Genomic DNA, 25,371 nt, shown 5'->3' on the forward strand with positions numbered 1-25,371 from the left:
GTAATGAACAATTGCAGTGTAAGATTCCAATGCATTAACATTTGCAAAAGCAAGAAGAGAATCTAGTCTCAGTCATGTCTACCAGTACACATTGAAGATATATGTAAAACTTTGAAATAAGTTAGCAACATCCTAAGTAAATGAAAATATATCATATGCATTATTTTATGTTTGCTCATAATTACAAACATGCATACAAAAACACACATATACACACAGAGTCACACACAATTTAAATAAAATTTTGCCACTTGCGGTGACAATATTCCCTCCTGCTCATGATGCCTAATACTGTAAACCTAGACGAGAGAACGTACTACTAACATTTCTTCACAGCAGTGACATTTCTAACTGCATCCTAAATACTATCTGTGAACAGCGATAAGTGTAACTCTCACATCTTATCAGAGAATATTTCCCCCATTATGGACCGAGATTATTGCAGAAGTCCAAAAAACTCGCCAAAATCTAGAGAACAGGACTGTGGTATACCTATCCCGAATTGATACACTGACAACACAACCTGTACATCTAAGGCTCAGTGAACATCACAGAAGAGGAAGACAGAAAGACTGTCAGGGTCAGAGGACCAGGGTATCTACTGAGAGATGGTATCTTCTGTGTATGCCTAGGATCTGCACTAATAAAATGTCAACAATGTGATCAACAGGAAAAGACCTGAAAATGATAACACCAATTGACATTTCAGTATAGACGGAATAAATCTCACAAGGCCCTACCCCTGGATGAAGAGCTGGCTATAGGCAGTTAATGGCTTCTGGTAAAGAATCAATCATTTGCAGGGATGAATTTCCAGATATGTTATCCAATCTCAAGAGGTCAGACCTAAATGCATATACATTTAAGCAACACATAATAAACCCAGAGGCAGTTTACAAATTGATATATCTTTATCTTTATATGTATATCTTGTATATATACAACAATAAAGAATAATATACAATGGTTTGAGAAAAACAGAGGGACAGGGGAGGAGTTCGTGGGAAGAGAAAGAGAGAGGAAGGACAGACATAAACCTAGTCTATCATCTTTATGTCAACATTTTTATTTTACTCTCTTACATTCTGTTTGAAAAAAATTAAAAGGGTTTCTACTTAGCATTATAGAATCTGTTTCCACTGAATTTGTTGAAATTGAGGAAAGTTTTGCATATCAAGTTTCTTTACGGACTTATAGCAGCTGCTATAGCTCTGGTTTCTCAATAAGCAGATGAATGAAGTTTCAAAATTCTCGGATACAGTACCTGTCACTATTCCAACAACAGGTATTAGTACTGCAAACACAAGGAGGTAGAGAGCGATGAGGGCAGCCTTGAGGGACTTCAATTTCTCCTGAAGGGAGGAGCCATTTTTAGTGTCTAAAACAAAACAAAAGAAAACAGAACAAATACCAGACTATTATTAAAAACCTTGATTTCAATCTTTGTAATTGGCGCAGGAGATAAGAATCAGCTTGTCACACAAGTAAGAGAGCATAATTAGATATGATTTTTATATTTGTGTATCTTACAAAATTTAAATGTAACATACAATTTTTTTGTGAGACAAAAATGATTTACATATCCTGTGGATAGATCAGAATGTAGTAACTGTACTTCTCTTTTTGGCATGCATTTACATAGAATACATATTCCTATAATGGCATGTTGACTTCAGTGGGGCTATACAAGACACAGAAAAAATTAATAGATTATATATTTATTCTGAGGGCGTGTGAGTTTTTGTGTATGTTCATGGTCAGTGCTTGGGATGTCTTCTTCCATTGGCCTCCACTCCTCACTTTTGAGAGAGAAGCTCTCACGGAAAATTAAAAGAACAACCCATAATACACACAAGCTGAAATTGTCTCTACTTCAGGCTGAGTAAACATAAAGCCTGTTTGTGTACTACGTGTGTGTCTGGAGCATGTGGAGGTCAGGGGTCAGATCACCTGTAACGGGAGTCATAGATGGTTTTGAGTCGACATGTGCATGCTAGGATCCAAACCCAAGTCTTCCAGAAGACCAAGTTTTCTTGTCACTGTCCCTTGCACCTCATATTTCAGAAAAGTTCTCTTATTGGACCCAGAAATCCCAGATTCAATTACACCAGCTGCCCCCAAATCCCCAGGGATCTTTCAGTCTCCTTTTTTCCAAAACTGGAATTACACATATAAACAGTGACATCTGAGTTTTATCTACAGGCTTGGATTTGAACTCATGTATCTAATCTCATGCATGATTCTTGAAGGTTTTGCATGCTGTTTCTTTCATCTAAAATATCTAACTCTTCCTTCTCACCAATCTTCTCAGATATGGGCATCAAGGGTTAGTAGGCTGTCCTGTCACCTTAAAATGAAACAGATGATGCTGGTCACTGGGTTTTGTTTTTTTTTTTTGGTTTTTTTTTTTTTTTTTTTTTTTTTGTGTGTGTGTGTGTGTGTGTGTGTGTGTGTGTGTGTTCTTGTCAGAATCTGATTCATCCGTTGCAAGTGAGATTTTATTTCTCTAAAAGATATGAAGAAGTGCTAGCTCGAGATAATATGAAGGTGATTTTAATTGGAACCCAGGGTCAGTACAGATTACTCGAGTGTAAATAATGTCTTGTGGTATGAGGGTAATTCTGATACAATGGTTGGATCTTTATAACAAGAGAAAAGAGCAAACTGTTACACAGGAAAATAATCAATCCCTTTGAAGCAGGAAGCAGAGGGGATAGTGATGCAGTCAAATGCCAGGACCATGAAGAACCGTCAGAAACCACTAGAAGCTGGGAGAAGACATGGCCTTTAAATGACCCATAACCCTTTAGACACCTTCATTTAAGACTTCTGGAACAAAGAACTGTGAGGAGACAGACAGACAGACAGACAGACAGACAGACAGACAGACAGATAAATCTCTAGTGATTTAAGCCACCCAAACAGCTACCTGTGTCACCCTGTCATTTTATACTTACTCTGAGGAAGAGATGCTGTCATAGAACGTGCGTCAAATTTCACGGATTCTGAGTAGCAGTCAGCATCCTCTGGTTCATGAGAGCAGAGCCTCTGCTTCTCTATCATCTATAAAACACATGTAGAATACAGGAATGCCATATATAATGGCTAAGGTTGGTTTTCATGGTGTTTCAGGTTAATATTTATAATTAAGATTCAATTTTTAGCAAGAAAAATGTCTGATTAAATATACACATTATATAGAGGGCTATACTAATCTTTCTCATGACTTTCTATTTAAGATTTTAAAGAATCAAATTTATGGGATGAGGGAGATAGATGCCAATGGGATGCCTTCAACTCATGTATGAATACCTGCACTCCCTGAGAAGCTATAAATAGTGTAGTCCTGGTGCTTGGAAATGGAGACAGGAGAATCTCCAGTACTACTCTGGCCAGTCAGTACAGCCAACTAGTGTGAGTCTAGTGCACAATGAGCGATCCAGCCTCAAAGTATATGGATCAAAGCAATAGAAGAAAATATACATCATTGATTTTGGGAATCCACATAAAACTACACATATGTTCAGTTGCACCTCCTCCAGACACACATTCATATGCACACAAACATGCACAGACATACACGGCAAAGCCATGGAAAACAGATTTCAAAGGTCGCATTCTTGAGGACTCATTGCTGTGTTGTTCTCTGTAGAGAGACATCTGTATGTACAGATGTGTGACATTTGCATGTGAGGAGGAGGAGTCTTACTTTCCTAATTTAAAAAAACAAACAAACAAACAAAAAAAACAAGTGACAAAAAGTAACTAGCTGGAGAGAAAGCATGACTTCCCTTAGAACAAATAGTTACACATGTTGGGAACAAATATTTCCGGTGACTTTCTGGACTGAATTTATTAAATGTAGCTTAGTGAGCCAGATTTCCTTTCCAAGGCATCTGTTTATCAATTTAGAAAGATATGGTCAGGTCCCTAGATTTAAATACACAGGAAAAGGTAAATTTTCTCCTTGATTGTTGTTGCTTTTACTTTGGTAATTAATTTATTCTTCCATCGCTTCTCTCCTCTCAGTAACTGCCACCAACACCTCTCACCCAGATCAATTCCACCTTTCCCTTCAGCAAAGAGCAGGCATCTCCAGGATATGAACTGAACACAGGCTAATGAGTTACAATAAGACTAGACACATTACTTCACATAGAGGCTGGATGAAGCAACCCAGTAGAAAGAAATGTTCCCTAAACCAGGCAAAAGTTAATGTTCTTTCCGTCCCTTCCGTCATGCTTTCTCTCCTTCCTTTCCTGCCCTCTTCCTTTTTCTCCTTCTCTCTCTCCTATTCTTTCTGGTTTTTCTGTTTGTATTGTATTTTTTTTTAGGTTTTTGTATTACACAATATAAATCTGCTCTTTGTTATTCAAGTTCAGTCCACATTCTACTGAACAATCTATGCTTTTATTTCTATTGACAAGTATCAAAGGCCTTGAATGTCTTCATAAAGTGCTCCATGGACGACAATGCCAGACTTCCTGATCCATAAACTGAGAGGGTCAATAATTTACAATTCTAGATCGATAGGTACCAAGTCATCTATGAGAGAAGCCGAGTCTAGTCTGATATTGCACCGTCCGGTGACTACACATGTCAGCATTGTATTGCATGTTCAAAAGGTGGCAAAGAGAATCTTGAAAGTTTCCAACAAAGGAAAATGTTAAACATTATTTTCATATGATGAAGTGCATATGAAACATCAAAATATCATATAACACTCACTAATGGTTACAGTTTTATATTTCACAGATTTAATTAATACCAAGATTAGGTCAGTTCTAAACCATTTACCAAGCATGTGCCAGGTCCTATGCTTAGTTTCATGTATAAAAAATAAATAAATCTAATCATATTAATTTTTACATTGAAACAAATGAATTTAATTAAAATACAAAGTTTCTTTAATTTTTTTATTCTTTTCTTTGTAGTGTTAGGCATTAAAATCAAGGTCTCACTCAGACTTTTATGCTATAGCCCTTTTACCATTAACTACATTGTAGGGTTTGAAATTCTACTTGAAAATAAGTGTAATTGAATAAAAGAAACTAATAAAATAATGTAAGATTCTAATAAATTTTCAATAAATGGTGCTGATTGTGGGCAAACGATCTGTATTTTACAGGCACTGTTCTTGAAGATAAATGGAATAACGTTTTGTGGGTCCAGGCAGGTTGACTAATTTAGGAAGAATCCAACATCATCTAATCTTTCTTTATGCCCTCCATTACTGAGAGATGTGTTTGCTGCAGTTTTAACTGAATTCACAGCAGGGTCAGGAAGCAGCCCTCCAGCCTGGGCTGGGCATGAAGGACCATCACTCATATCTAAAGGCACTTGCTGCTTTGGAAGATTCATAGACTAGCAAGGATGTGACTAAACCCTGTCGATAAATTTCTAAAACTATGGCCGAGGGGGTTATTTATTCGGCCGCTCAGACAGGCAACCTTTGTGCATTGATCATTGCTGAGAATCGGTTTCAACAAATCTTAAGTTGTTCAGTCTGAGGATTGTGATCTTTACAGGATTTGCCACTGGGACAAGGGGATAAGGAAAGGAAAGTGGAGGACCCCAAACTTCTCTTTTTTCAGGTAAGGCAAAATTGAAAAAGAAAGGAAAAGCCCAAATCAAGTAAACATTTTGCAACACTTAGGATGCTGTAGATCCTGTAAGAAGCGGAGCAAGAGCTCCATCACAAAAAGATTAAAATGACCAACTGTGAGGCATGGTGGCGCATGCCTGCAACCTCACCGCCTGCCTATAATCCTGGCACTTGGGAGCCAGTGGCAAGAGGAATGCTGCACCAGCCTGGGCCATACTGTGCGACTCTCACAAGATAAGCAAACAATTAAGTACATAAGTAACAAATAGCCCTGGGGATTGACTGTGGAGGAAGAAGGTTTGGACCAGACATTGGATCCAGGCTTTCCTTGTTTCCCCTCTTTTAATCCATGATGGAAATGTGGACAATGATTTTACCCATCAAGCAAAACAAATGAGCAAAGAAACAAAACAGTTAACAATAAAACAGCTCTACAATCACTTCAAAGACACATTCGAAAAGACTATGGCCAAGTGGATAAAACTTGTGACTTTGAGCTCAGGTGGGGATGAATGCGGTAGAAAAAAATCCTATTCACACTGTTCACTAAGGTTTTTTTGTTTGTTTACAGGCTGTTACTGGTTCTTCTCCAAACAAGTAAATATGGGTTCATTTTTGCTTAAATACAAAGGAAACATTGTAGGCTATCTACTCATTTTTACATGTATGAAGGTGTATGAATTAAAATAAAAATATTTGTACCTGAAAAAACGTCTAGAGAATAAACTCTATGGACTGGCAGATACATGTGTGCTTTGTTCAACATTATACCACCAGAGCTTCAGGCACCCTGGAACTTTGAATACACATTATAATTAATTAATATATTAATTATTATAATTATAAGCACTCCATGATTTTATTTGATTTTCTAAGATTTTAAGCTCACAAAGTTTTTGTCAGTTTTTGTTTGCCAAGTGAGGTGAATATTTAGAAAACCAGTGGACTGCAGAGGTAAGTTCTTTTGAAGACAGAAATTCTTGAGGATGTTTATTTGTGATTTAGAATCTAAGGGGGTTTGGCTTTATTTTCAGTCTCTCTGGCATCTTTGACCCTGTATTAACACAGTAGGCCCCACAAGAACTTAGTAATTCAATTGGTCAATTGGTCATATACATACATACACACATATGTATATTTACACACACACACATATATACACATGCACAGACACACACATATACATATATACATGTATATATATATGCGTGTGTGTGTCTATTTACATATGTGTATATGTGTGTGGCTGTGTATGGTTGTGAGTATGTGTGTATGTGTGTGTTGCAATGACTTGAGACTGCGTATATTCCCAAAGCCTTCCCTTGACACTCTGAGACAGGCTTATTTTCTTGCTCCAACAGCCTGAGCTTCCAGCACAATCAAGATACATTTCTCCTAGCTTTGCCTCAACCTTTCCAGAAGTCAGAACACTAATATAAGGAAGTTTGAGCCTGATTGGAATATTTTGACTAAAACTGTGAATTCATTTTCCTCTTTTTATACATTTTCGGTTTCATCCCTGGAACCCAGAGCCAGGCTTGCTCTTTAGAGCTGAGGAACACAGATGGATGGATGCCTCTGCCTGGTCCCCCCTGCATTCTTTTGCATTTTGTCACTCTCAACTGGCCTACTGGCACTTTCAGGGACACTTTATCAGACTTTTTCTGAAATGATTTTGGGGGGAGGGGCAGTTATTTAGGTTGGAGGATGTTTATCTAACCTAGTTTCTCCCTCTAAACGCTCGTAACAGCTCATATATCACTGCATCTCCGCTTTCCTTTCAGTGATATTCTCAACTGCTAAAATGTCTATGCTCTCATAAACCAAAGTATGATTACAATATAGCTCAACTCCCCCTGGGAAACAAAAATGTGCTGGGCTTATTTAAAAGGCATAGCTGAGATGTTATTGATAGAAATATGTTTGACCTCAGTGCAGGCCCTCCTGAATGTCTTCAGCCAGCATGGATGATGGCTTTCTTGTGTTTGCATAGATGAACTATCCTTTACCTACTATGTGTACTACCCTCCCCCCTGAGTTCATGAAGCCACAGGCAATTAGGACACAATGATATTGAAATGAGTGGAAGGACTGGCAAGATACTCTGGTAAGTGTTGATCTCACAAAGATGGTAGGAGTGCGGGTAGGTGTACACCAGCTTATAACAATCCTGACCGCATCCCAGTGTTTTTGTTAAAACACAGTGTTCTCATTTACAACCACTGTTCTGTGTACATTATGAATGTGTTTGCTGAAAGTAGATGTAGAGTTTTTAATCACTGTGGGCAACATCTGGTTTCAGCAATAGAACTGCTGGGATGCCTTTAATAAACATTCGAATTCATGACAAAAAAAAAAAAAAAAAAAAACTTCATGAGTTACAGAAGCAACAAAGCTTTTGTCACATGTTGGGAGATTTCTCTCACTTTATTGTCTGTAGTTTTTAGCCCTTTAAGGCATGTGTGTGTGTGTTTATGTGTGTGTGTGTGCGTGCGTGCATGCGTGCGTGCGTGCGTGCGTGAGAGAGAGAGAGAGAGAAACAGAGAGAGAAAAGAGGGGGCAGAGAGGGAGGGAGAGGGGAGGATGGGAAAAAGGGAAGGAAGAGAGGGAAGGGAGGGAAGGAGGGAGGGAGAGAGGGAGAGAGGAAGAGGGAGAAAGACAGACAGAGAGTTAGAGAGTTACAGGTATGTAGACAATATTTATCAGGAAAACAAACCTGAGAAACATAAACCCAAGAACAAGCTGGATTAGTGGCTGAGAAAAGAATAATCCAGCATTTCAAGATATAAACAACCCTTTGGCTATTTTCTGGCTGATTTTGGTTTTGTTTTGAGACAACATATCACTATGTGAGCCAGTCTGGTCTTTGCAATCTTCCTCCCACAGACTCTTAAATGATCACAAGTGTATTAGTGAGTCTTGCCCCATGCCTTGACTGTGAGTGTACCAGAGCCCAGCTCTGGCCCAGCTTTGGACCTGTCATCTCCCCCACTTATTCCCCTGATGATCTCAATGCTTATGTAACAGGTGCAAGTCTCTGTGTTTGATCCTAAGAGCCAAAAAATTAAAAACACAACAAAAAATTAAAATGAAAAAATTACACAGATGGAAAAGAAAACATATTTTTAGGGTGACTATTTTTCACAGATCTATGTATCTTTTCCTCAAGGAAACTTTACTCAAGGAAAGTTCAAATTTCACACATATACAATTTTTAAAAAAGAACTTGTTATATACTGGAAAATGTTTCTCTGACTTGCATGAACTTAGTTACCTGACAAAAAAGATATCATTAGTACATTTCATTTCGCTTCAAAGAAATTTATTATTAGATTTATCAGATTATTTCTGTCTTCGTCTGATATTATTATTATTATTATTTTATTATTTTGGAAATATAAGAATATAGACAGAGACAAGTCCTTGTTAGCGGTCTGTGAACAGTTTTAAAACATTTTTTCTATGACCTTAAATGTAATTTCCAAGTTAAGAGACAAATAATTTCACATAAAGCAACTTTTCCCAGCCCACGTCTTTATCCTGATAAAGAATTGTGAAATCCTTTGAGGTTGTATAATCTACCAACAGTGTGTTCTCATGAGAATCAAGACACATCTCTGCCACATCAGCTTTTTATGAAGGGTCAAATGTTCATGGAGGCAGCAACAGGAAAGCCATATGAAGGAACTCGGAGGTTAACACTAACCACAGTCTTCATTTTCAGGCGTGTTATCATTAAAACAATGTAGTGACATGAAAGCCGAGATAAAATTCTACTTCTACCATCCAGCCACTTTAACACCATAAAATCCATCATTCATCACAGGACACTGGAATCTTTGTTTATAGTTCTGCATTTACACAGTGGGTGTTGAAATGTGCATATTGATTGCTGTGACACTTTTTCCTTAAAAATCATGTTTTTCTCTCTTTTTTTTGAATGGTCTTTTCAAATTTAAAGATAATGAACTGTATAATATTTAATCAAATGTGAGTAACTCATTTCTGTAACCATTGGTGTTTATGACCACCCCTTTTCAGGAACTCATGATTTTACTTATATAAATAATGTCATAGCTACTGTGGTTAATTAAACTTATTCTTTTGATATTTTTCTGTTTGATTTTGGACCAGTGTTGAAGTACTAGACTAAATGAAAACTATTTCGAATGTCTTGGATATAGAAAGAAGATATAATACCCATATGTATTTGAATAATGTGTGAGTGTGAAAATTGTAAATCACCATCAGAGAATTATTTAGATATGAACGATAGTTGTGATATTTTAATACATCTTTGTTTCCCTGTTTATAATTAGTGTGGAAGAGATATTTCCATGAAATTATTTATTGTTTACTGTGTCTCTCAGCTATTGCCTGTTCATATCCATTGCTTGGACACTCTAGGGAAGCTTTCTTATACCTATGTGTAACTAAGTAAGGACTTTATGTGTGACTAGCATCTATTTACTATTTGATATTTTTTGATTGTTTCACAGTCCTAGCATTGGACTTAAAAATAAATCTCTGCTCAGTAAAGGTGCCACAGGTAAACTATGACCCTAGTACTCTCTTACTTTTCATTTTGAGACAAGATTTTACTGAAATTGTTCAGACTGGCTTTGAACTTACTCTCTAGCATGGAAACATCTACATCTTGTTGTCTGACTACTTTGGCATTCTAAGCAGCTGGATAAGAGACCTCTGACCATGTGTCTGGACATTTGTCTTTTTCTATTTCTGCACATCATTTCTTCTAAGATAAATGTGCATTTATAATGGTCACGATCTTCTTTTAGTCATTTTTTCTTAACAGTGGGGTAAATTACTCCAACATAACAGTTCCTTATTCTTTTAAATTAAAACTCTGCTTTTAATATAGGTAGCTGATAATTCATATCACCTTTAAAGTTAGTATATTTGTGTATGCAATGCTAAAAATGAATGTGTGAAGATCCCTGTTTAAGACTGAACCTTATGGTAGTGACAATCATCCTTGCTAGTGAAGTAGAAAAAACATCAATGTTTGAATAAAACATCAAAAGTGACAGAAAAGAGTCTGATCAAAATATATTCTATAAAATTTTCAAAAAAAAAAAAAACAGAAAAAAAAAATAATAAAAACCTTAGCAAACTGGTCCTAAGTGGAAAGATGAATGACCACTCTTTTAGGTAAATGACTTTAAGAAAGCAGGAATTATTTGAAGAGCTTTGGATAATTTTTACATTTGTAAAATGCTAATATACTATCAATGTACACTTATACTATGAAGACTGAAGTAATTTTTAAGCTTGCCTAATACAGAGAAAGCCAGCAATACATCGCATCAGCATTTTTTTACAATTCTGTATTATTTTATGAGTGCTTATTTTAGCTTCAAGGCACTTCTGTGAGCCCTATAGACTGATTCCCTTAGGAAGCTAAGACATAAATGGCTTAGGTGCTTACTCAATGTTATATAGCTGAAAGTAAGGGTCATCGGGCTTGAAAGCAGACAGTGTACTCATACAATGTGAGCTCCCTGCTATTGCCCCAAATATTCATCATTTCAGCTCTGTGACTCTTCTGCCACAGTTCCACATGGCCAGTGATAACACCAGCCCAATTTTATGCTGTGCAAGTCTTACTCATCCATCCAAATCACCCTAAATTGTAACATCTTCACAAAGATTTTTTATAGTTTTTTTTCTACCTTTAAAGCTATAACTCCACCCATTTGCATAGTAGTTACATAAACCAATTTTGCTCTATGGAAGAAGCCCAAATTATATTAGTTCTGCTTGGGCATATGCTTTGAATTGAGAACGTCTTATGAAATAAACTGTATTTTTTCTTTGTATTTCTTCCTCGTATGTAACTCAGACTGTTGCAGCAGAAGAGACTCAACCACTATTTACTCTCTGAGCAAGAAAATATTAATACAGCAATCAGTTTAAAGCCAGAAATGTCACATGAAGAAAATGGTAAGGAAACATACTAACCTATTATACTTTAAACAGAGCCAGCATTTTAGCAAAACACACGTAGTTATGTGACAAAGTTGTTTGCTAATCTGACTACAAAGTAGTTTATTTTGTGCATATGTATTATAGTTTTACCAATGAAGACAGTGGCAAGAATTTTTATTATCATTTTACGTGTTAAAAAATCTAAACTATTAGTGGTTTACTAGAAATTATGGATCAGATACTCTGTCTTCTGTCTGCTGCTGCTTCTCTCTCTCTCTCTCTCTCTCTCTCTCTCTCTCTCTCTCTCTGTCAACACACACACACACACACACACACACACTTGTACAAGAGTAGGCTCACATCATCAACACAAGTAATTTTAAGAAGAAATAAATTAAACTATACCTCTTTTGTCATTGCTGGTAAAGAAGGCAGCACTGATTTATCCACTTCCCTCTCTTTACAATTGAAACCTAAAATCTTTATCACATAGTATTTCAGCATCTGGCCCACAAGGAAAGGAAATGACACAGTTGTGTGTGTTGAAAATCTTTCTCTGAATTGTATTTCAATAGCCTTCTCATCAATGCACAAGTTAGCAAAATCTAAATTTGTCAGATAACTCATTCCCTTTCCTTAAAGCATATTGGGGAAAAAAAAGAGAAGTTAAAAAAAAAAGAGCAAGAATTTTGGAGCAGGGTACAAAATTGACATGCCACCAGCCATCCCTGGCTAATAAGCTATGTGTGACTTCTACAGCATTCATTATTTCACACTGTGTCTTCTTCCAGTCGTACAGTGTTGGGAAATATACCATGTTTTGTTTTCTATCACTCTTACCCCCCTGTATTTATAACAAAGAATGAAACAAGAGCCTAAAGAGCAAAACAAGGAAAGGATACAGCATGGACCCAAGGTGAGCAAGGGTGCTGCTGCTCACTTCAGCTCTCTCTGAAACGCCCTTGGTTCAGTCGTTTCAGCATTTTATAGGACCATACTGAAATATAAAGAAGGCTGGAAAGCCAGCTCAAGGGAAAGCAAAACCTTCTAACTTCTGACACGTGGTCAGAGGTTTGTACATTTTCCTTATCCATTCAGTTATATTCTGAAGTTCAAGTATAACCCACTTAAAAATTTAATATTGCATTATTAAGATTTTACAGATAATATTCCTTAAAGTGATATGTTACTTATGTTCCACAGGCAATTATTGGTGCTCCAAACAGAAAGAATTGTCCCTCCTCCTCTTCTTTTTATTATTAAATATTATTATTACTATTATTATTGTTATAATATCATACAGTGCATCTTTAACACAGTTTCTCCTTCCTACACTCTTCCCTTCACACACCTCCACTCTTCATATAATCCACCCCCCCTCTATTTCCCTTCAGAAAAGAGCAAGCCTTCGAGAGATAGCAACCAACCATAACACAACAAGTCACAATAAGACTAGGCACAAACTCTCATAGCAGGGCTAAGCAAGGCAACTCAGTAGAAGAGAAATAGGTCCCAAGAGTAGGCAAAAGAGTCAGAGACACCCCAACTCCCACTGTTAGGAGTCCCACAAAACACCAAGTTACAAAACGATGATATGTATGATATGTATGCAAAGGACTCAGTACAGATCTATGCAGGCTCTGTGATTACTGCTTTAGTCTCTTTCAGCTCCTATGAGCCTTGCTTAGTTCATTCAGTGGATCGTATTTTCCTGCTGTCTTCTACTATTATGATATTCTACTATATTCATAGATTGCTAGGTACCCCTAGCAATTATAATCAGAGGTGCTTCCTGCAGTAGCAGATGGGAGCAGATCCAGAGAGACCCACAGCTAAACATTAGGCAAAGAGAGAACCCAAATTAGAGATCTCCATTGGGTGCCTCCCCTCAGACCTTGGGGAATACAATAACAGTATGGTGAATCCATCCCTAATGTAACTAATAAAAGGCTAAAAGTGGGCAGGGGTGTAACTCAGTGTTGGAGTATTTGTCAAGCTTTAGCCGAGGAGTCCTGGTTCAATCCCTAGCATCACAATTTTTAAATTGAAACAAAAGTAGTAAAAGAAGCATTTAAAAGTAGTGTATAATTTCTAGCTGTGAAGCTTTACCCAAAAAGTAGAATCATGATTCCTTCCACACTGAACTAGCATGAAGGCTGCTGCACTATTTCATAACCACATGGCTTAAGTTTCTCAAGATTTTAGAGAAAGAGGAACTGAAAACTGACACCAGATCTCATTCGCTTTTCTTTATTCTTATTTGTGAGGAAATCTGAATATAAAGCATGGGACCTATGGTATCTGTAGTACAATAATCACATGCTACCCAGGAATTGTAATGGAGGCCTATGACTCTAGAACTCAGGAGACTGAAGGAGGAAGATACAGAGTCTGAGGTCTAGAAAGCATCTAGTGAGATCTTGTTTCAGGAAAAAGACTTTCTATATTGTTAAATGTAGATAACCTGTTAATACTACAAGTTTGTAAACGTCACACTTAAGAAGTCACATAATTATGATGACGTTCCAATTTTCTATTTTCATGGGATTTTCTAGACTAGGGTCAGCTGATTTTTAGTCTATCTATAACATTTATATATTTACATATACATGTATATGTATATATATATATACATATATATTTCATTTCTACTTTATTTCTTCATCCTCTAGTTAATCTAATTGTAAATCTCTCCTACCTACAAAAATATTCCCTATATATATTTTGTTTCTATGTAATCATATTTGTTTATACAATTTTATGATGTGTTATAGTATATTATCTATTAAATATTATTTAATATGATATATTAAAAACTCCTTACCTGGAAACCAGAGAGAAAAGACTAAACTTAAACCAAAGGTTAATCTAAACCATGGAAGAGATGAGAAATGTGATACTGTTTATTTTCTCAGGCCTGATCAACACAGTGTGGTAGGCCAAGGAGATGGTTCAGAGGATAACTGTGTTTGCCACTACCCTTGATGACCTAAGTTTGTTTCCCAGGATCCAATTGGTGGAAGGCAAGAGCTGATTTCTTCAAGCTGTCTTCTGAGTTTCTCATGTGTACTGTGGAACAATGTCCCAATCCCACCCATTCTATTCAAAACTTAAATGTTCACAAAAAGAAGTATGGCTTTAAGATGTACTGAAGTAAAATTTCAAGAGCCTTGAGCTCTGAGTTATCAGAGGTAGCAGGTAGACTGTACTGATTCCAGAATGTCCCAAAATATATTATTTCTTAATCTTAGGTCCACAAATTGACCATAGAGGGGTGAAATGGAAATTTCTGGTTTCTTTGGGGATTCAGTTGTGTCAAATTCACATTTTGCTGAAGCAGATGTATAAGAGAATGTTTTGCTGAAACAGATACATGGGAAGATATTTTGCTGAAGCAGACACATGAGAGGGTGTGTGATGATTGGAAAGAGTTTGAGTATAACCCAACCAACAGTAAATGGCACTCTTGCATTGGTTCGCCTTGCAATGCTTTTTTGGTCTTTGTTGATCTTTGCTTATTTTTTCTCCTTGTGACTTAATAAAGAGAAAAGTATCAAAAAAAACTTCTTGTGGTATTCTGGCTGCTTCTTGCTACTTCTGCAGACTCCTGCAAATTAGGTAAAGCCTTGGTAGTTTCTTCTGGATTGAGCTGCTGCTACTGATTAGTTTTTGTTTGCCTATTGGACTAGGCTCTCGCTACTGATTTTGGTTTGGAATCACCCCAAAGAACTATATCTAAACAGGTCCACCTCCCCCTTTTCCTATTAATCTTTCTTTTCCCTTCCCTTTGATCAGTTGTCTAGAAGGGAGGTTGAAGCACTTAAGAATACTTATTAGAATAAATACTAAAAAATCTAAGCCTACAGATGGGTGTGTACATTCTTCATCAGAAATATTACATAAAAACAAAACATGAGCATACTTCAGGCCATAGGGTACTCACCTATTATCAGTACATGAGGCAAGGGTCTAGTCACTATATCTCTTCTGCCTTTAAACATGTGTTGACAGTGAAGGCAGCATAAGATTAGCCTAGTATTCAATAAAAGTTCATAATTAGGAAAATGGGTTGGGAAAGCTGAATTGAGCTCACCAGGATTCATTGTCATAGAGGCATCATGAACTTAACAGAATACTTAATATTTTTTATTCTAATATATGCCTAACCTTTCAACTAGTCATTAGTCCTAAGAGATAAGATATGACATGAAAGGTCTGTAGAGATGGCTTTGCAATTATGAGTATACACTACTTGTCCATATGATACAAGCTTGATTACCAGCACCTATGTCACTTGCTACAGAATCACATGAAATCCTAACTCCTAGGATTTTATGATTTCTTCTGTTGTCCACAGAAATTGCACCTACATGAGCTAACCCATATACATACACCCAAATACAGAATTAAAAATGATAAAATAAAATATGTAAGTTGTGACATATATATATGATTTTTAGGTAATATTTGTGGGTTCTGGAATCAAACAAATGAGTTCTGACTTAATATAGAACTTAAGAATGCTGAAATGGACATATATTTCCAACTGAATACTGTAACTCTATAGAATTATCAAAAAAAAAAACCAAAAAATAAAACAAAACAAAACAACAACAACAAAAAACAAGTCCAGAGAACATTCAAAGTTGTGGGAATATAACCGATACATAGAAACTGATTTTTTTTGAAAGCATGGACTCCTTACTTGAACCCCAAATCCCACATTTTGTATTTGTCTCCTTTAGACATTTTACTGTCACTCTTTACAAAGTTCTGTTTCAGATCACAAAAGAAAAAAAAAAAAAAAAAAAACGGAGCAGAAACTGAAGGAAAACCCATCCAGAGGCTGCCCCACCATGTGATCCATTCCATCTGCAGACACCAAACCCCCCGGCACTATTGCTGATTTCAAGATGTGCTTGCAGACAGGAACCTGATAGGGATGTCCTCTGAGAGGCTCTGCCCCCACCTGACTGAGACAGATGCAAATATTCACAGCCAAACATCGGACTGAATTCGGGGTCCTCATTGGAAAAGTTAGTGGAAGGAAGGGCTGAAGGAGCTAAAGGGGATTGCAACCTCATAGGAAAGACACCAGTATCACTTAACCAGACCTCTCAGATCTCCCAGGGACTAAACCCCCAACCAAAGAGTATACATAGGCTGGTCCATGGCTCTTGCTACATATGCAGCAGAGGACTGCATATCTTGTATCGGAGGTGAGGCTCTTGGTCCTGTGAAAGCTTGATGCCACAGGGAAAAATGATGCTAGAGGTGTGAGGTGTCAGTGGGTAGGCAGGTAAGGGAGCATAGTCTTAGTGGCAAAGGGGAGGGGTATGGTATGGGTGGTTCATAGACCGGAGACCAGGAAGGGGAATAATATTTGAAATGTAAACAAATAAAATGATTAAGATAAATAAATAAATAAATAAATAAAAATAATGTGTTGAGTTTTTCAGACTTCAGAGGCAGGAAATACCACCTAAAGTACCTGACAACAATGAAGATAGGGAATTAACTACTTATCATATGCTCCAGATATTGCCACAACCAAGACCCATTCTTCATTTAGGAGACATCAGCAGGGCTTCATACTAGCTATGTAAGTGAGGGATCACTACTTGATTCTAGCTCAACTTAGTAAAGAAAAAATATTCAGCTATGAAATACTTGTCAAGCCCACTGTCATAGGACAAAGGGCCACAGAAAGAACATAATCATGAATTAAATGTTTCTGTTCCCTATACCTTACCATTCAATGAACAATGCTGCAGGAGAAGAGAGTGCAGGATTGCAGCAGAAGGGGCTGCTAGGTCATTTTGTCATTTGTTTTGAGATTGTGGTTTAATAATAACACTTTTCCCTTCCCTTTCCTCCCACCAAGCTCTCCTATGTACCTGTCCACTCCTTCAAATTTATGACCTGTTTTCCATTAATTTTTATTGTATGCATATATGTGTTTGTATACACATATATCTCTCTAAATGTAGCCCATCAAATTCATATTAATTACTTGTATATATGTTTAAGAAATTATTTTTTAAAGGTAGTATGTAGATAAACCCAAAGTTTTAGCTTCTGATGGCTGTATCTACAGGAAGATTTAGCAAAATCCAACACCTTGCTAAAGTAATATAAAACCTCCTTATTAGTGTATCCTTAATGCCATGGATCATGCACTTCTTGGGCTACTAGGGAAGTAAAATACGCATTTACAAAATGATAGTGACTAATTACCATGCAAAGTCAGCTGTCTACAGCAACCAACACCCACATTTCACCATTTCCTTACGGTTATGTCTCACTGAAAAGAACCAGAAATGTAAGAAAAAAAGTGAACATGAATCCATTTGGGGTGCTATTTTAGAAACATGAATATACATTGAACTAAATTCAGGCAAGTAAGGCTATAGAATCCTATTGAAGGCAAGATGTGGTTTAAGTAAGCTTAAGAGTTGTGAAGATGTCAATTGAATAAAATCTAAGCAAACAGAACTAAGAAAATACTTACGCAGAATCTCTGAACTGAAGGGACACCAACCTAGAGATTCCACAAAGAGAAGTGGGGTCTGTAGAGATGTCACACTTTGTGAAGGATCTAGGATTCACATTTGTCACCCAGTACACAGGTAAAATCTGGTAACAGCAGTGAGGGCTTGCAAGTGCTAACAAGGCAGAGACAGATGTCTCCTGAGAGCTCACTGGAGAGCTCACTGGCCAGCAAGTCCAGCCAAATTGGGATACATTAGTGAGATGTTCTGTCATCCCAAAAAGTCAACAACAACAAAAAAATGAAGGATAATTAAAGAAGATACTGGTGCTGACTTCTAGCTCCCATACAAATGCACAATCATTCATGTGTACGCACATACCCAGCCACATCACATGAATCACATGAGAGAGAGAGAGAGAGACAGACAGAGAGAGAGAGAGAGCGACAGAGAGAGACGAAGTAAAGAGGGGGGAGGGAGAGGGAGAGACGGAAAGGGAGAGGGAGAGCAAGAGGGAAAGCAAGAGCAAAGGCTGAAGGCAAGATGGAAGGAGGTCGAGGTAATCTTATACCTTGGAGGAGTAGATTGTAGCGAAGTGGATACTACTTATTTCATAAACATTTCATGCCTTCCATTTTATTTGTCTCTGTTTTGAAAATAAACAAATTATACAATGTAACAAATTCCTATATTCTCTAAGGTTATTTGTCCAATGACAGAGCATGTTATCACAATGCATATTCTTTGAAGTTTTTCCCACTAAGTCACCTGGGTCACCTGAATCTTCCATAATCACACACGGTGATAGATTCTATGCATCTTCCCCCAGCTTAATTTCCCCCGAAGTTATCGCTCATCATTTTCTATAGCATCTCTAAAGGGAGAGTCCTTCTTTTATGCTTTGACCTGTCTACAGTTGAATAATAAAGGTCGACTTTTCATGTTCCCCACATCTCCTAGCATGATTTAATGGAAGATTCTAAAGACCCACCATGTATGGAAGATAATGAGAATCACAGAAACTCTTGCTTGGTACCCAGGATTCTTCAATGAGAATATCAAATCTTTGCCTGGCTCCCAGCTGACTAAGGCCTTGCCCCTGGGAAAACCTTCCTTTCTTTTGAGTTTCTCCCTAGAATGCTAAGGGCTGCCATCTAGATTTAGGTTCTTTCTAGCTCACAGCTGACAACAGGCCCTACTATTTTTCTCCTTTGTCTTTTCTTTTTCTACACTACTTATTACAAGGAAGTTAAATTTTTGAATCTCCTATCTGTAATTTTTGTGTATTTGTAAAAATAGTCTAGCAAACATGGGCAAATACCTAATTGATAGGTGATTTAAATGAAATAAAATCAATTAAAGAAAGACTATATGTTGTACAGAATATATTCATATCTTATAGGATAAGTAGTAGAGTCAAAGTTCATTCTCACAGTTTTAGTTAATATGAGTTGATAAAATATACATTAAAGATCAGACAGTTTTTATGTACTTTGTGAAAGTCACTTCATTCAAGATTTCTATTCAGGAAGGATGTTGCTTCATGTACTCAGTGAAAAATAGAGCTTTTCTTGTTTTTTACTTCATTTGTGCTCTCCAGCTTGTCCCCGCCTTCTGCTTTTCATAGAAGGCTGACACATTAGTCGAAGTCAAGTGGCCTCCAGACATCCGACTGCTGACCGCACTTGGTCAAAGGGAAGTTAGGAAGCAGATTTCCCAAAGGAAGAAGGGTAAATCTCCATATGAATTTCCACATAAAGTACCAAAAAATGAATCAAAAGAATATAGTCTTAGAATGCTTATAGTGTTTTAAAAAATTATATGACTCTATAAACAAAAGAGCAAAAAACCCCAACTAGGTCTGTTGGGTAAATTTTTAACAATAATATCTCTTATATTTGCATCATCCTTAACACCTGCCACCGTTGTTGGGATTCAAAACATTTTAACTGTAGAATTACCCAGGTTTAAGATTTACTATATCTCAAGAGTAGGATAATTTGTGGAAAGTTCCAGAAAGTGATAAAGGCAGGGAAAAAATGCCAGAATAATTTTCTTATTTTGAAGATGTCCACATCCTAATTCTCAAAAGAGAAACCCTCATTTCAGGTTAAAGGAGAGCCACATTTTTTTATGTAAAATTAATTACATTTACATTGAACCTGCTCAGTTGACATTACAGGAAGTAGATTGCTCTGGATCACCCAAGTGATTCTAGTGAACCATCTTTCTAAGTAAAAGCTGAAAACAAAGAAATAGGAGGAAGGTCAGAGGAAGTAAGCTCTGAGAGAAAAGATTGAGAAATGCAAAATTGCTGACCTTGATGATGGAGAAATAAATCCTCTTGCTAAACATTATGAGTGGTACCCAAAATAAGAAAACATAAGGACACATATTTTTCTCTCAAGCATCCAGAAAACATTGCTAACATGTTAGCAACTTGATTTTATTTCAAGAAGATTCATTTTGAACATTTAATTTGTACATTGATAGGAAAATAAACTCCTGCTTCTTATGCTACTGTTTGTATAGACAGGTAGAACAGTATTAGAAAGAACAACAACTTTGCTAGGTTTTTTGAGTGTAGTAGCAAAATACATGTGTAGGTGACTTAAAAACAGAAGTCTGTACCTCTCAGGTCTAGAGATAAAGGCAGGTCAGCTCTAAATTGGATGTCTTCATCATAACTTCTCTGCAACGTTCAGGCATCTTTATGGAAGAGTGTGCAGAAAAATTGTATGATCCAGAAATGGTAGACAACTTTTAGAAATAAAAAGCCTTTCCAGGTACCTCAAGGCACATATGTGCTTACAGAGACTATAGCAGTATGTAAAGACCTGCAAAGGTTCAAGTCAGAGAAGGGAAAATGGTCACAGAGTTCCACCATTAGCCAAGAAGTTATTTGCGATTGATAGCTTCCTGAAGATGGAATATTACTTTTCTTTTTATGGAGTGACATGAAGTATGTCAACTACACTCCAAGGCAGACCCCTCACTCAGGAATAGTTAATTGTACATCACAAATCAGACCCCAGACTTTTGTTATGGCGTTTTTGTTTTATTTTCCTTTTGTTTTATTTTAATAGAGTTAAAAGACACAAAGAACATACAGATTAGAGGGACAGAAGATGAGATTAGATTCAGGGAGATGTTAAGGGGAAATATGAGCAAAAGATGTATGGAATTTTCAAATCATATACGATTGTATTTTAAAGATTAGCAATAGCATTAGAATCTCAGAACTCATTTTTTTTGATATCTACATCTCTGGAAACTGTGGATCTATCCTGGGATTGTTTTCCCTAAGTGCAAAATCAAAATGAGTGATAAGAAGAACTATTTTTCTGTAATGGGCAGAATCCAAATCGGCTTTGTGAGGTTTAAAGTACGGGATGACAATGCTCCGGTTTGTAGAATGGAGGTCACTGAAGCCCTCTAGGGAGAGGAATTCAGGACAGAAGATAGTAATAACTCTGTGATGCTTCTATAGAAAGCTAAGTGATAAAAGTTTATGCAATAAAGCATTTCTTGTCACTGGGGTACAGATGAGTGATCTCTAGTGGGCATGAACACAAAAAATAATTTATGCTATTGCCCAGAATTTCATAAACAAAACACTATCAATGCAGTAGTAAGGATAGCAATTGTCACTTGTAATTTCAACATTACATTATGGGTAGGTTAAAATGAAATGTGTTTGTATTTTGTGTTGTTGACTAATGGCTGTGTTTGGTCATTTATGTAAATAGCATACACACTTCCTTTAAAATATTAAAAGACCTATGTCCAGGAATTTTTAGCCTCCTGTTACAGAACCCAAGCCAAAGGACATACACTTTTTTTTTCTGGATCATACATTCTTCCCCAAAACCCCAATCTGCTTTTAGACCATTTTAATTACACACAAGTATTAAGGCCAGTTCTAGGTTGAGGAACTAGCAATACACTAGATGCAAATAGTCAAAAAACTAGCAAGATAATGAACACAAATTGTCAAAGAACTAGCAAGGCATTAAACAAAGTCCGTGATCATAGTTTCTAAGGGCTTATCAGGATGAGCAAAAATCAGTATCATTCGTCATGCAAGTAGACCACTCTAAGTATTCAATCCCTCTACTTGCAAGCAGGAACAACTGTATAGTAACACTAATCACAGGGACAACTCAATCTATGGAACTTGGTTATTTGAGGGGATGTAATGTCTAACTTTCCTTTTTATCAATAAAATTTAATTTCTTTATTTTTTTAAAAATGCACTCTATCAGACTCACAGTGTCACAATATACTTGATTATGTCCCCCATGCTATGTGCCTCCTGGGAACAAACTTCTTCAGCCATCACACACATGAAGTAGCCAATCAGCCCAGCTCTTTCTATCAAATCATGGCAGGTATGATCACACAAATTCTTTCAAGACATTTGCCATACTTATTTCCCTTCCCCAGATGTGTCATGAATTTGGGATATGTTTTGTTATTCTTAGAAATGTTCGATTTTAAATTATTCTTTCAACTGAAGAGATTTAAAGACAAAATCCCTATTGTCAAAGTCTCTGGTCAAAAGCATATTCAGAGCTTCATTAAATAGGCTCTAGTGATAGGATGAAGTCCTACAGCGTTCTTTAGGACAAGAATTTTCAAAATGTGTCTGACTATGAACCGTGGGCATGGTGGTAAGAATTAAAGAAAACAGCCACATCTGTCATTTGCCAAAGTGTAGGAGACCTTGCAGAGGACAAAAGGCAGCTGCATGTTTTGAATACTATTTCAAAGAAGAGGAAGATTCCTAAAATGGGAAAAAAAATGAAACTGTAATAAGTTGTTCAAGATTGCATTTTTAATAGTATGAATGATGATGAGCTTTTTATTATTTAGATGTGCAGACAAATTATCTTAAGAATATCCCTTTACTATGCAAAAGCCTTTTGAAAATGCAAATCAGTTCATCTCCATTTGTTATAATTTTTACAACAAATATACATAGTACTTCACATGGCATTATCATAACCCAGGGGAGCAGTCTTCTCTGGCTGATTCTTCTTTATATGAAAAAGATTTTTGTTTGTGTATTTGTTCTTTTATTTTCGCTTACTGAGGTAGAGAGTGGCATACAAAATGTGTCATCTTAAAACTTAGAACAAAGACACTATACTTACAAGCCAAAGAGAGATTAAAGAGAATTGCTTGAAAATCGATGATGACATCATTATATTTGCATTTTGAAATGGAGAAAAATAGTAGTATCCATCTGGTAGCTAGGTATTATGAAAGACACTAGTAGCCATCTGGTACCCACATATTACAAAGCCGCTTAGATGTTCAATCTAACTTCTAGAGCCTACTTTGTAACATCAGGTAAAAAAGTTACTTAGCCTGATATTATTATTGCCAAGTGAAAATTAAAATGAAATATGAATTAAAATTTCTTTTAGACACTAACTAAGGCCAAGAGTTAACTTCTTAGTTTTGAAAATATATAAAGGTGTTGACATCTACTGCACCTCCCACTGGTTTACTGTCAAATGACAAACTACAAATTAAGTATACAAAAAATTTTAAAAAACAAAACCAATATAAGAACATGCACATAGTGGTTCTCCCCTTAAGCTTAGCACTGCGAGATTGATAAGAATGACTTTTATTGTTTTCCTGACACAAGCATTGCCTGCAGAGCACAATGCTGTCTCAACCTATCATAGAACAAATAGGAAAAAGCATGCAAAATAAAAGAAAATATTAAAAATTGAATTACCTTTATTGATGTTTATATTGTTTTTCCAATTTCATAATCTCTTCAGAAATATACGCTGACTTACTGGTTAATTTCTGAAACTTCTGTATCTGATTGTTCAAGAGCAAACAGTTTGGGCACACTGATTTATCCAGCAATTCAATCAAAGTGTTTAATTTTAAAGAAATGCAGCAGGCAGTTTTGCCTTCTACTTTTTAAATTAATATTTTAAATGTTGAAGGTTTATTTTATTTTATTTGCATGGATGTCTTTCTTTCACATGTGTCTCTGGAGCATGTGGTTGATACACAGAGGTCAGAGGAAGATGTTTAATTTCCCCTGGAGCTCCAGTTAAAGATTGTTATAGCCACCATATAGGTGCTGGAAACAGAACTCTGTTTCTCCACAAGAGTAATAACTGCTGTTAACCACTAAGGCAAATTCCCAGCCCCTTATTTATCACTTGTTCAGTAGAATTCCTTTTCTTTTGACATTTCAACAACGGAAATACAATTTTTAAACATGACATATTATTAGAAAGATCTTTATCATGCATACTATATAATTAACTAATTTGCATGTAGAGTCTACTATTACAGCTTTATGATAAAAATCCCAACCTCGAGCCATGCTATTGGGTTTCAAATCTTGAATTTAGTTCTTAACTACTATACATCATTTTGTGCAAATTATTTAAACCCTGTACATACTTTTCCTGTTGGATAACAAGGATAAAGTTAAGCTACATGGTAGTCTTGTAAATGAGCTTAAGCTCCTGCCTTTCCTAGTGATTAAGAATAGGTGTCAGCCTCCTGTAGCCAGACAGAAACCCCAGTGGAGCTATAGAGACATCAACTTAGCCACAAAACTTTCAACCTAAATTTTATCCTATCTACCTGTAATATAGACATGGGGGAAGAAGTAGAGACTGAAGGAATGGCCAACTAGTAACTTGCCTAACTTGAGACCCAACCCATGGCAAGCACTAATCCCTGACATTATTAATGATACTTTTTTACATTTGTAGACATGTTGTCCTCTGTGAAGCTCCACCCAGCAGCTGACTCAGACACATACAGACACCCATAGTCAAACAGTGAATAGAGATTAGGGACTCTTATGGATGAATAGGAGGAAGGATTAAGATGCCCTAAGGGAATAGGGACTCCTCAGGAAGACCAACAGATCATCTAACCTGGTCCCTTCAGGTTCTCAGAGTCTGAACCACAAACCAAAGAACATACTGGATCTAGGCCTCCAGGCACATATGTAGCAGATGTGCAATTTGGTCTTCATGTGAGTCCCAAACAACTGGGATAGGGTTATCCCAAAAGCTGTTGCCTTCTAGATGGACTGCCTTGTCTGGCCTCAGTGGGAAAGAAAACAGCTTCCCAGGGACTTGAAGTGCTAGAGTGTGGGAGATACCCAAGGAGACAGGCAACGACTCAGAGGAGAACAGGAAAGGGCATAGGTGGAGGACTATGGGAGGGGGTGGCAGAGGTGGGGGGTCAATGAGTGGGATGCAAAGTAAATTAGTAAAAATATTAAATTAAAAATATCTTGTATGTATTTTATTTAAAAAATGGTTATCAGGC

General features: G+C 36.7%; 1 protein-coding gene across 2 annotated transcripts in view; it reads right to left on the bottom strand.

The window, feature by feature from the left end:
* Msr1 (macrophage scavenger receptor 1) overlaps positions 1 to 12,111 on the bottom strand; it is a 59,700-nt gene extending 47,589 nt beyond the window's left edge. For both annotated transcript variants that reach the window (XM_034520314.2, XM_034520313.2), the window contains exons 1-3: positions 11,960 to 12,111; positions 2,958 to 3,063; positions 1,265 to 1,378 (exon numbers count right to left, since the gene is read on the bottom strand). In XM_034520314.2, the coding sequence (XP_034376205.2) occupies positions 1,265 to 1,378; positions 2,958 to 3,063; positions 11,960 to 12,058 (319 nt within the window). In that variant the 5' untranslated portion in view covers positions 12,059 to 12,111. The remainder of the gene's footprint in view (positions 1 to 1,264; positions 1,379 to 2,957; positions 3,064 to 11,959) is intronic.
* Between the last annotated feature and the right edge of the window lie 13,260 nt (positions 12,112 to 25,371).

The sequence above is a fragment of the Arvicanthis niloticus genome, chromosome 16 (assembly GCF_011762505.2).
Source record: "Arvicanthis niloticus isolate mArvNil1 chromosome 16, mArvNil1.pat.X, whole genome shotgun sequence".
In the NCBI taxonomy this organism is placed as follows: domain Eukaryota; kingdom Metazoa; phylum Chordata; class Mammalia; order Rodentia; family Muridae; genus Arvicanthis; species Arvicanthis niloticus.